Source organism: Arvicola amphibius, chromosome 1, assembly GCF_903992535.2.
Source record: "Arvicola amphibius chromosome 1, mArvAmp1.2, whole genome shotgun sequence".
Classification (NCBI taxonomy): Eukaryota; Metazoa; Chordata; class Mammalia; order Rodentia; family Cricetidae; genus Arvicola; species Arvicola amphibius.
This window is the reverse complement of record NC_052047.1, coordinates 112,761,531-112,773,451: the sequence shown is the minus strand read 5'-3', so window position 1 is coordinate 112,773,451 and position 11,921 is coordinate 112,761,531. Positions and strand designations below refer to the sequence as shown.

The 11,921-nt window shown below is 48.3% G+C and overlaps 1 protein-coding gene across 1 annotated transcript in view; it reads right to left on the bottom strand.

The window, feature by feature from the left end:
- Window positions 1-6,756: 6,756 nt before the first annotated feature.
- Window positions 6,757-11,921, bottom strand: part of Ctr9 (CTR9 homolog, Paf1/RNA polymerase II complex component) — a 28,191-nt gene continuing 23,026 nt past the window's right edge. Inside the window, 5 exon segments of the mRNA XM_038345232.2 lie at window positions 6,757-7,245; window positions 9,167-9,279; window positions 9,582-9,678; window positions 10,824-10,981; window positions 11,686-11,832. Coding sequence (XP_038201160.1) covers window positions 6,825-7,245; window positions 9,167-9,279; window positions 9,582-9,678; window positions 10,824-10,981; window positions 11,686-11,832 — 936 coding nt within the window. The 3' untranslated portion in view covers window positions 6,757-6,824.

Sequence of the window (11,921 nt, the reverse complement as noted above, 5' to 3'; positions counted from 1 at the left end):
GGCAAAGGCAGAGGCAGGAGGATTTCTGTGAGTTGGAGGCCAGCCTGGTCTACAGAGGAGTACCAGGACAGTTAGGGCTGTTACACAGAGAAACCCTGTCTCAAAAAACAAAACAAAACAACAGGGCTGGAGAGATGGCTCAGCGGTTAAGAGCATTGCTTGCTCTTCCAGAGGTCCTGAGTTCAATTCCCAGCAACCACATGGTGGCTCACAGCCATCTGTAATGGGGTCTGATGCCCTCTTCTGGCCTGCAGGCACACATGTACACAGGATATTATATATATAATAAACAAACAAACAAACAAACAAAAAAACAAAAACAGGACATGGTTCAGTGATCAGGAGCAATTGCTGCATTCCCGGAGGTCCTGAGCTTGGTCCCAGCACCCACCGTGTTGGGTGCCTTGCTCAGGGGAGCGATGTCTCTGGCCTCTGCAGGCGCTTGCACTCATGTGCATCACAACCCTCAGAGACCCAGACACACGATTAGAATCCAATGAGTCTGAAAAGCAATGAGGACGCCTCTGGAGCAGGGCGGGGGCAGCTTTGCTGTGTGGCATCCATCTGGCATCTGGGATGGAAAGAATGAAGCTGAGTCTCATGACATTGGGTCTTCTTGCCTGAGAGGAGGCTGTTTTTTTGTTTTGTTTTGTTTTGAGTCAGGTCTCACTATGTGTCCCAGGCTCATCCGGACCTCATTATGTAGCCCAAACTGGTATCAAACTGACAGAGATCCTTCTACCTCAGCCTCTGGAGTACGGGGGCTACTGGTCTATACCACGAAACCTGGCTACACTGAGTCTTATGAGTCACACGTTCCTGTCACCAATCAATCTCCCACAAGTGCAGCTCTGCGCTCCTGTTAATTTAGTCTGTGATTGACACCGAAAGCCTTTGGGAGTTGTCACAGGGCTGCAGAGTACGGCATTTTCAACAGGTCCGAAAACAGGGTTTCTCTGCATAGCCCTGGTTGTCCTAGAACTTACTCTGTAGACCAGAGGTCAGGCTGGGCTCAAATTTTCAGAGAGCCACCTGCCTCTGCCTCCTGAATGCTGGGATTAAAGGCATGTGTCACCACTGCTTGGCATAGTCTGTGGACATATACATATATATATATATATATATATATATATATATATATATATATATATGTATTCAATATTTTTTCTGTGTGTACACCTGCAGGCCAGAAGAGGGCATCAGACTCCATTACAGATGGTTGTGAGCCACCATGTGTTTTCTGGGAATTGAACTCAGGACCTCTGGAAGAGCAAGCAATGCTCTTAACCTCTGAGTGGACTTCTTAAAGGAGACTTTATGTGTACTGGAAGACTCTTTGGCATAAAGATCTATTTGAAAGACAAGGTGGATGAGAACGTGAGCTCAAATCCAGCATTAAAACATCTGAAACTCTGGTCTCCGGAAGCCTCACCCCTACTCGGTGTTCGGTCAGTAGCTGTAGCTTTCATGACCAGTCAGACCCTGGTGAAATGGCGGTGGCGAGGTTGGGTCGCCACATGCACACAGAATAAATACGTAATTAACATAAATATTTCTGATTAACTCAAAGTTGGAGTCTTTTCCAAGAATTAATATTTAAAAATGGAAAATATTACCAGAAACATTTCTTCTACAAAGTAGAGGAAAAGTGAGAAATTAGAGCCAAATACAGATTTATAGGCAAAACTATAGTTTATATCTATGAAATTTTAGGTCTGAAATAGTAAATATCATTTTCAATTATTTAGAAACTCCTCAGGCACTTAAACTGCATTAGATGAAAAATATTTTTCTGGCCAGGCAGTGGTGGGTGGCACATGCCTATAATCCCAGCACTCGGGGGAGGGGCAGAGGCAGATGGATCTCAGTGAGTTCGAGGCCAGCCTGGTCTACAAAGGAGTTCCAGGATAGTCAGGACTGTTACAGAGAAACCCTGTTTCAAAAAAAACAAAAACAAAAACAAAAACAAAAAAAACTTTTTTTCCCCCTGGAAAACTGGACTTCTGAGAATTTCTTCCCTGAAGAGTAGTCAACATCTATCCTCTCCTCCTGGGGTTCTAAGAACAAAGACCAACCCGGGAAACCAATGAGTTCACTGGACTTCAGGAGCGGGGGAGGAAAGTCTTCACCCAGCTGGGATTGATGGCTTCCCCACAGCATGGCTTCCCCTGCAGCTTTCCACAGCCTGTTTACTCCAGCGGTGCCCCAGCCCCCCAAGGCCAGGTGCAATTAGGGCAGAACTGCCTCCAGAGGGCTGAGAGGGGTGGCGGGAATCTCAGATGAGGGTCCAGTGACCCTCTTTTCTGCATCTTTCTATGAGGAAAGTTAACAGACTACTTAAGCAGGTGCAGCTGATCTGAAAGCGGCTGTTTTGCTCCGAGGACTGCGTGGTACCAAGAGTAGGAGGAAGAAAAAATGTAAAAGGATAACCTGTGAAGGGATGTCTGACCTTGCCCCGTTGGTCCAGACAAGTTGGGCATGAAGAACAGGACCATGCGTCCACAGGGTGGTTTTCCTGGGAATTTACCTCTTCACCATTTCCTCTGTTTAAATCTTCCCAAGCATCCTGGGAGCTCAGTGCACTCTTGCTGTTACGAAAGAGCTGTCGGTTTACTGCATCTGACAACAGTAACTTAGGCTTTGGGTTTAGAATAAAATGGTTTTTCTTGTATAAATGGCAACAAAACTGACTTTTTTAGCCTGGCAGTTCTGGGTTTATGGTTGTGCCTTAACTGATCAATAAAGAATGAAAATCATTTCTCCAACAAGGTTTTCAGCCCTGACTGTCGGGAGAAATGGTCTGAATCAGAGGGGCCAAGAAGCCAGCTGGGAAGAAGAACATGCCCGAGGCCACACAGCTTCTCAGCACTGGGGGGTGAGATTCTGACCCAAGATTGCTGGATTCCAGGGTCTCCTGTAGCCCAGGCAAACCTTAAATTTGGCCTTCATGCATGCCAGACACACAACCAACTAAGTTACATCCTCAGTCTCAGGGTCTGGGCTCTTCACCAACGGGTTCTCCACAGCCTGCTGTTGGCAACAGCCCCATCAAGGTAACAGAGCCAATGCTGCGGGGACACAGAATCCCAGGCCCAGGACAACGGAGGCCAGTTTCTGTGCATCTCAGGGGGCAGCAGCCAAGTAGGGCCGGTTAAGTCACTCATCGGTCCTTTGTCAGAGGGCTTTCCCACTCTGGACCATTCCCATAGTGACTGTCCAGGATCCAAGATGGAGGCTCAGAAGGAAGCTGTGCCTGAGGGAACCTCACATTGCTGTTCTGGTAATCTGGGGACACAGAAACAGGCTGATTCAACAGAAGGAAATGGGGTGTTACTCAGAGGCACCTCTGAGGCCAAATCACCACAGAAATGTGAATGCCCTATGCTAGACACATAGGAACAAATGTCAGGACTTATTAGTGACAATAAATTCACAAAGGTCATGCTTTCGGTGATAGCAACTTGTCATATAATTGTCTGCCTTGACAGACTGGCTGAGGCAAATGCACGGTTTTTGTTTTGAATTCTCCTCTTATATATTACATCCTGATGGAGGTTCCCCCCTCCCTTCCTCCTCTCCTCTCTTCCTTGTCCCTCCCTTACCACATTCTCTCTCCCCCAGTCTAATTATTATTAATGCTCTTATCACACATAACACAGTAAATGTATCTACATATTTGTATATTGTCTTGGTTACTTTTCTATTGCTGTGATAAGACATCATGACCCAGGCAACTTATAGAAGAAAGCACTTAATTCAGGGGCTCATTGTCCATAGGGTGAGCCTATGACCACCATGCTGGGGAGCATGGCAGCAGGCAGGCAAGGATGGTGATAGAGTAATTGCTGAGAGAGAGAGGGAGAACTGGCCTTTCAAATCTCAAGGCCCAAGTCCCAGTGACACACCTCCCCCAACAATGCCATACCTTCTAATTCTTCCCAAACAGTGCTACAAATTGTGAACCAAGCATTCAAACACCGCCTATGGGGGGTATTCGCATTCAAACCGGCATATGTATATAAGGGTTACAGAATAAACACAAGTTAAAGAGCCTGCAGCGGTTTGAGAGGCCTTAGAGGAGGAAGGACTGAGTCTGTAGTGACAAAGACATCCGAGAATGCCTGGGGGGGGGGGAAGACCAGAGAGTGCCTGGGGGGGGGGGTGGGAGCTGCTGGATCCAGGTCTGAGAGCAAAGCCTCAGAGTCCAGCTGCTAGGTGAAAGACAAAGCTGTCCCAAGCAGGAGATGGGAGATAGGTCGGGCAGGAAACAGGCCACGGGACCAGGTCAAGGGGGCAGCAGTCAGGTAGGCCTTGCTGACAGCTAGGGCCTGAACCTAGCCGAAGCTCTAGGGAAGCAGAGGTCCTCCGTCCCTGACCCACACAGACACTAGGTTGGCTGATATGAGGCTGCTAGCTCAGTGTCAGGTGCCCAGCACCCATGGGGGCCAGGGAAGAGAGTTACACCCCTTCCTTGGTTGCTGTGTCAGTGAAGTGTGTACCTGGTCCCCCTGGTTTCCTTCCTTTTGAGGGGGACTTTACTAGGGAGCTCTGCTGGAGCTGCTATCTAAGGACTTATGTACACCATGTTGGCCTTGAACTTACAGAGATTCACCTGTCTCTGCCTCCTGATGTGATTTTAACACTTCCATGTGCCCCCACCCACAGTCTTAATTCACTCCAGTCAGCTTATAGAGTGGCACCCTTTCTATTCCTAGGAATAAGTAAGTCACTAATTAATCTCTGCTGCATGGGTGATGACTGGCAGGTGTTATTTCTAGGTCCATCCAGAGACCATGGCCATCTTTCTGCCTCAAAAAACTGTTGATCTCAGGGGATCTGATCTTCTGGCCTTCAAGAACATCTGCATGCATGTGGTGCATACATGCACAGACATTTTTAAAAAGTTGCTTATAAAGTGAAGTCTCCTGGAATACCTGTTCTACCTTATGGAGTGACCTCAAGAGTAACACACTCTACATGCAATCTCTGGCTTTCCTAAGGCCTGCCTTGCTATTTACCACCTGTAGTAATAGGCACTTCCAAGTAGGAAATGGTCTTTTTGATGGATTCTTATCCCTTTGGGGACAGATTGGAGGGGTACTGGTGCTCTGGGAAGTGCGAAAGAAGAGACAGAAGGCATGCATCTCCCATCTGGACATCACAGACGGTTGTGTGACCTGCACCCATTCAGTAAACCCCAACCTTCAGCTTCCTAGGAGCTATTGCCACTCTCTGTCACCACACTTGCAGACACCTGATGGAGGAAGGTCTTCTATCAATCTGTTGATTTCATTGGTTAATTAATAAAGAAAAATGCTTGGCCTGATAGGTCAGAACATAGGTGGGTGGAGTAGACAGAATGTTGGGAAGAAGGGAAGTAAGTCAGATGCAATGAAGCTCTGACCCAAGATGGACGCAGGCTAGAATCTTCCCGGTAAGCCACCCCTCGTGGTGCTACACACATTACTAAATATGAGTTAATCAAAATGTGAGAGTCAGCCAGTAAGAGGCTGAAGCTAATGGGCCAAGCAGTGTTTAAAAGAATACAATTTGTGTGTTGTTATTTCGGGTGTAAAGCTAGCCATGTGGGATCCGGGTGGGATGAAAAGCAGGCCTGCTCGCCCCATCACTACAGACACCCAGGGGTCCTCCACACTGCAGACACTTGTACTCCACCTCACACCACAGGGACACACTTGTAGTCACGGGGCTTTTCGCCTCTGCACTCTCAGTTCACTGACTTCAGGCACATTCCATATACTCATTAAAGCCTTCTTACAATGTTTACAAACTGTGTTACTACTTATTAAAAACAGAAGTTCAGCCTGGTGTGATGTGCACACCTTTAATCCCGGGTTCAGCCTGGTGTGGTGTACACACCTTTAATCCTGGGTTCAGCCTGGTGTGATGTGCACACCTTTAATCCTGGGTTCAGCCTGGTGTGATGTGCACACCTTTAATCCCAGGTTCAGCCTGGTGTGATGTGCACACCTTTATTCCAAGCACTCAGGAGGCAGAGGGAGGTGGATCTCTGTGAGTTGGAGGCCAGCCTGGTCTACATACTAGATTCTGGGACAGAAAGAGCTATGTAGGGACCTTACCTCAAAAATAAATAAAAATTCAGTTTTCTTGTGCATTTAAAAAAACTTCCAGGAATCTGCCATGTATTAAAAAAAAGTCTTGAGAAAACTGCCTTTGATTTGGACAGTTTTCCAAATTTTTGCTTAATATATTTGTATTAAATATGTTACTGAGCAGAAAAAGGAGACGCGCTGCCCAGCACGGTTGGTAAAGGGTTTATTGCGTGGCTGGGGAGGGCTTCCCACTCTAACAACAGAAAAGCACTTTCCACCCCTCACCCGCCCCGTGTCTGCAGCCTCACCCTGTGAACACCTTCCTTTCAGAGCTCCACACGGGGACGTCTCTTCCTCCATGCTCCAGAAATAAAACTTTCATTTTGCTCACCAGGTATATAACACAGGCATATATCCCGGTCTCTGCAACATTTGGTAAGCTTGCAACAAAAACCATACATAGCAGCATGCTGCCTGCCAGAGACCAGGCTAGCCTGGGCAAGCCTTGCAGGAATGCAGTTTTCACATATGACAGGTGGGGCTGCACCACAATGAAGGGATCTCACTGCTCCAGTTTCAGACACTGGATCTAGCACAGGAAATGTCTCTTGGAGTTTAGTAAATATACAAATAGAAAAAAAATTGCCTTAAGAAAACTTCACAAATGACTAAGCATCTGAAATGTTTTTATCACAGCTTTTATATATTATAAAGCTCCCCCACCCCCAGGAGTCTTGGATGAAACAAAACCTAGTCACTGTCATCTGATCCGTGCTCTGAGCCTCGGTCTGAGGCCTCATTGTTTGAGCCCTCTGGTTCTGATTCATTTCCAGAGCCTTGGCCAGAGCCCTCGTTGTCAGACCCCTGCTCCGACTCACGGTCCGACTCTGCACTTGGAGAAGCTGGGCGAGAATCATTTTCTGAACCTCCGGAAGGGCTTCTCCCAGACTGCGCAGACTCATTGTCCGACTGCTCAGAGCCCGAGCGCCTTCTCTTTCTGGACGGCTGGTCACTGTCAGAATCCTCATCCGATTCCTGTCTTCCAGACCTCGGAGGGCTGCCCGCTTCGCTGCCAGACTTGTTCTGGTTGTCATCTGATTCGCTCTCGGAGGAGGCCCGTCTATTGGGCCGCTCGTCATCGTCGGAATCGCTGTTGCTGTTCCTGGGATGTCTGGAGGAGAGAAGTGTGGGTGAGACACTAGGTCACTCAACAGCACTTCCTGCTCTGGGTCATGCCTGGTGCTGGACACGGGGGCTCCTGTCATACTTGTTTTTTTTTTTTTTTGCTGTCTGTAAATGTGAGCTTTTCAAAAGGGCAAAGGGTGGGAAGCCTTCAGCTGACCATATCAACAAATCCTAGGCACAAAGGTGAAACGCCAGCCCTCTGATGGTGGCTGAGGCTCAGGAGTCCTAAGCCTGGGACAACAGGCCACTTCCTGTCCTAGAACATCCATGTCAACAGACACCCGAAGAGTGACCTCACTGCTGTTCTAGGATTTGTGAAGACACCAGGTCTTCACGAGGGTGAGGTTTATCAGACAGGAGGCTGGGGTTAAGGTTCATCAGCTTACTAGCTTCTGTCCCCACATTCCCCTGGGGGAACGTGAGGCAGCAGGAGCCAGTGGATGGCCTCCTGGAGCTTCAATAGGTTAGAACCACATGGCCACTGAGAGCTGCCTTAGACATCTTCCACAGTGTGTTTCACAGTGTGTTCACAGTGTGGTTTCCAGGACACACTTCAACACGACTCAGACCAGGAAGGGTGAGGGAGGTGAAATGCGCCACTCCTTTCAGAAGGGAAAACATCCCTACGGACTGCTGAGAGGCTCCTTGTGCCCAGCTGGGAAGAAGGAACCATATGTGCACTATCTAGGCCAGGCCACTCTGAGAATATGGAGATGTGACCAAGAGGACAGCACTGACATTCATTCTGAGGTCATTCAGCTGTCCCAATACTCAGACCCCTTTCATGATGATTGGGACAAGTTTAATTGATGCAAATGGCACAGCAAACTTATTTATTTCTACTCAAATGCCTTGACTGTGGGCACGAGCCTGGCGGCAGTTTAGCCTCACAGCCCCCTTCCTAGACAATTCTGCACCTCTTCCACTGGCCTCAGACCCTTCACCAACAGCCTGGGGGACACAGTGCGGACAAGGGCCAAGCAGCCCTTCAGGGAAAAACAATCGAGATTTGTATCAGCCAGTCTCTGTGGAGTAGAAGGAACCCACGGGCTCACGGGGTTCTCTGCTGCACTGATATCAGTGTCCCTGTGCCACAGTGGCCCTGACCAACTGCCACTCCCTCTCTTCCTCTTACCACTGAACTTAAATGCCTCACTCTTGTCAAAAACAGGAGCCTCCACCAACTCCAGGGAGACACACAAGCCCACTGCAAGGTGGTTTGGGCTCCGCTGAATCTAAAGAAGTTCCTTGGGGAATTCCTGCACCTCTCGTTCCGTCTGTATGCTCCTCATCTGTCAGTCTCCCAAGAAGGGCATACTGTCTGCGGATGCTGGAACAATGGAGGGTTCAGGGAGTGTAGCATAGAAAGTGCTATCCAGGAGGCTGGGGTGGGCTTGTGAGCTCCAGAGGCTAGCACAGCCAGCTGTCACCTCACCAAGGCTGGCAACTCAGGGTGAACTCTGTACAGGCTGTCTAGGACAGGCTACTCCTAGTATTGCTAGCCAGTCAGTGCTGGGCAGCAGAATGACACTGTGCTTAGAAATGATTATGCCACCTAGGAACATCAGCCAAGTTTCTAAATAAGATGTCTGTTGTGATGTCTTTTAGCTACAAGAGGCGAAGACAGCTCAGCATGGAGTTCAAATCTGAGGCAGGAAGTCAGTGAAATACAATGCCAGCCTGAAGCTGGGGAGAAGGCAGCATGGCACACTGAGCACTCCCAGACATCTAGTCTCCAATTTAGTTTTCCTTCACAGGACAACAGAGACAAAGAAGAGGATGCAGAGGGCTGGTCAGTAGCCACTGTGGCTTCCTACTGTTAGAATTTACCCTGGGGAAATTCTTGCCCTTCATCAGACTGGGATTTACCCACCATTAGAATTTCCGGGGGTGGGGGGGGTTCTTACCCTTCATCAGCAATTTTCAGTTTATCCTCATCTGAAGAATCATCACTCGATGATATAATGGCTTTGGATTTTATCTTTCCCTTCATTGAAGGAGGCAGGCGTTCTGGCTTGGGCTAGAGAATGTCAAGCATGGCCATTAGTTGAAACTCTCATGTTATTGGGACATCTTATTAGACCAGGTTTATTATAGCAACAGAATCAACAGTCACCAATAAAACAAGCATTTATGTTGAAAGAAGTTGCAGAGTAAGTATATTGTGGCACCCCATCAGTCTAACACACACACACACACACACAGAGAGAGAGAGAGAGAGAGAGAGAGAGAGAGAGAGAGAGAGAGAGAGAGAGAGAGAGAGGGGCAGAGAGGCAGAGAGGCAGAGAGGCAGAGAGGCAGGAAGACAGCTCTAGAACTTACAGCTTTCTTCTTCTCTGCTCTTGGTGGACGGCGCTTCTTTGGTTTGGGGCCATTTTCTGTTTCATCATCATCAGATCCCTCTTCTCCCTTCTGAGGTCTTAAACAGTGAACATCAAGAGCTTGTTAGGAGGTTTGGACCCGCCAGGACTGAGGTTATCTTGCCACCGCAGTAGAACCTTTCTATATGGATGCTGACCTCAGCTCCACTACAGCTCAAGGCACAGGGCACACAGTCTGCCAACCACTGGTTTGCATGGTATCTGCTACTAACTCGTCCCTGTGCAGCTCCCTCCTTCCCCTCCACTGCAACCTGTGCTCGCTGCAGTGAGTAAGTGAGAAATGCCCTGGGTTTGGGATCCACATCTTCCCCTACTCTTCCTTCCTTCCCAGCTGCCACCAAGATCCTCACCACAGCTACACCTGTGACCGTCTAATGGAGTCACAGTTCTCTCTCAAGGATACCCGGTCAAGAGATACGGACAGGCCTGGGTAAAAGAGCTGAAAGGAGATTCCTGGGCAGGAAAGCTTGGGGCACCCTGGACCTCAAGACAGATGGCAGCAGGCGGTGAAAAGGCACTTCCCCAACCATTCATTCACAGCCCAGAGAGGAACGGGCTCAGTGATGCCAGGACTGCACTGGCAGTGTCGGTACAGCTGCCACCCAGGCTGCTCACGTCACATCCGTGTCCAAAATACAAGAAAAGAAAACTGAGCATGGGTGCTGCATACCCATAATCCCAGTGCAGAGGCAGAGACAAGTAGATCTCTGGAGTTCAAGGCCAACCTAGGCTACAGAGTGAATTCAAAGCCAGTTTGGGCACATGAGACCCTGCTTTAAGAAACAAAACAACAAGAAAGACAATGGTGACTGTCAGCTGTCTTCAGGGGACAAGTAGATACACATGTAAATTAAGTCTGTGGGATATTGAAACAAGTTAAAGCAGGGAGTCAGTTTAGGAAGATGGAGATTTATAATACAGAAAAGAAAGGTCTCGGGGCTGGAGAGATGGCTCAGAGGTTAAGAGCATTGCCTGCTCTTCCAAAGATCCTGAGTTCAATTCCCAGCAACCACATGGTGGCTCACAACCATCTGTAAAGGGGTCTGGTGCCCTCTTCTGGCCTGCAGGCATACACGCAGACAGAATGCTGTATACATAATAAATAATAAATATTTTTAAAAAAGATTAAAAAAAAAGGTCTCCTGACTTCCTAGACACTTAAGAACATTAACGAAGCCATTACCTTCTCCTCCTCTTCTTCTTCCTCTCTCCACCTTCCTCCTCGTCGCCTTCCTGTTCACTCCCACTGCCCTTCCTTCTCTTCTTCTTTTTGGATACAGGGAGGTCGTCGTCAGTGTCGTCATTGACAAACTCATCAAATTCGCCTCCTTTCTTAGAACGCTACGATCCAAGGAGACCACAGTCAGGTACTTCTAGGTAGTAACAGCATTGGTAGGGTGCAGAGAACCGTACAGCGCCCTTGCAGGTCTCTGACGAATGCAGACCTTTACTAAGTCACATGGAAGAGAGGCGTGGCTAGGCCCGAATTTCACGAGGAGTCCCACTGTCTCAGATTTGGCAAATATCATCAACTACCTGAGAACTCAGCACAAGGCAAACACATCTTCAATCAAAAATGGATTTAACCCATTTAGCCCACAGAATGCAGAAAAGTATTGGTTGTTCACCCTCAAGATCACATGGCTGACTGGGAGCTGTGGGTCTCTGCAGCCACCCAACATCACAACAGAACTTCATGCCAAATACCTCAACTTGGCAAAAGACCAAGATTCAAAGTACAGTTCTACAGAATGCTCGTTTTTACACCATGTGACGTCAAAGAAGTGTTAAGTCAACCCATCATGAAAGCAGGACCACTTGACTTGGTGAGGTCGGCAGCAGAACTGCAAAGCACAAGTGTGTCAAGACCTGTGATCACCCACAGCACCACACGCACCAAGAAGGCAGGGCCACTGCCCACACTGGACACTGCAATCCTGTGCTGGTAGAGGAAGTCAAGACTAAGGAACTAAGAACAGCCAACTAAACTATACTCTTCATTTCAGAAAGCCCAAAGGCAGATTGGACGTCCAGTCTGGTCTTACCCGCCCTCCACCTCCGCCTCTTTTCTTTTCCTTTGTCGCTTCAGTCTCGCCAGTAAACATGAGGATATTTTTGGTCTTCTCCACATACTGGGCCCGCTGCTCCAAAAGTTTCTTTTGCTCTTCCTTTTCTCTGAGACGTTTCTCTTCCTAGAAGGGAGTATGGGGACTTATCAAAATGCTCTGAAAGTGACCAAACCACCAGAGAGAGTAGACAGAGGACTAGCTCCTAACATAGC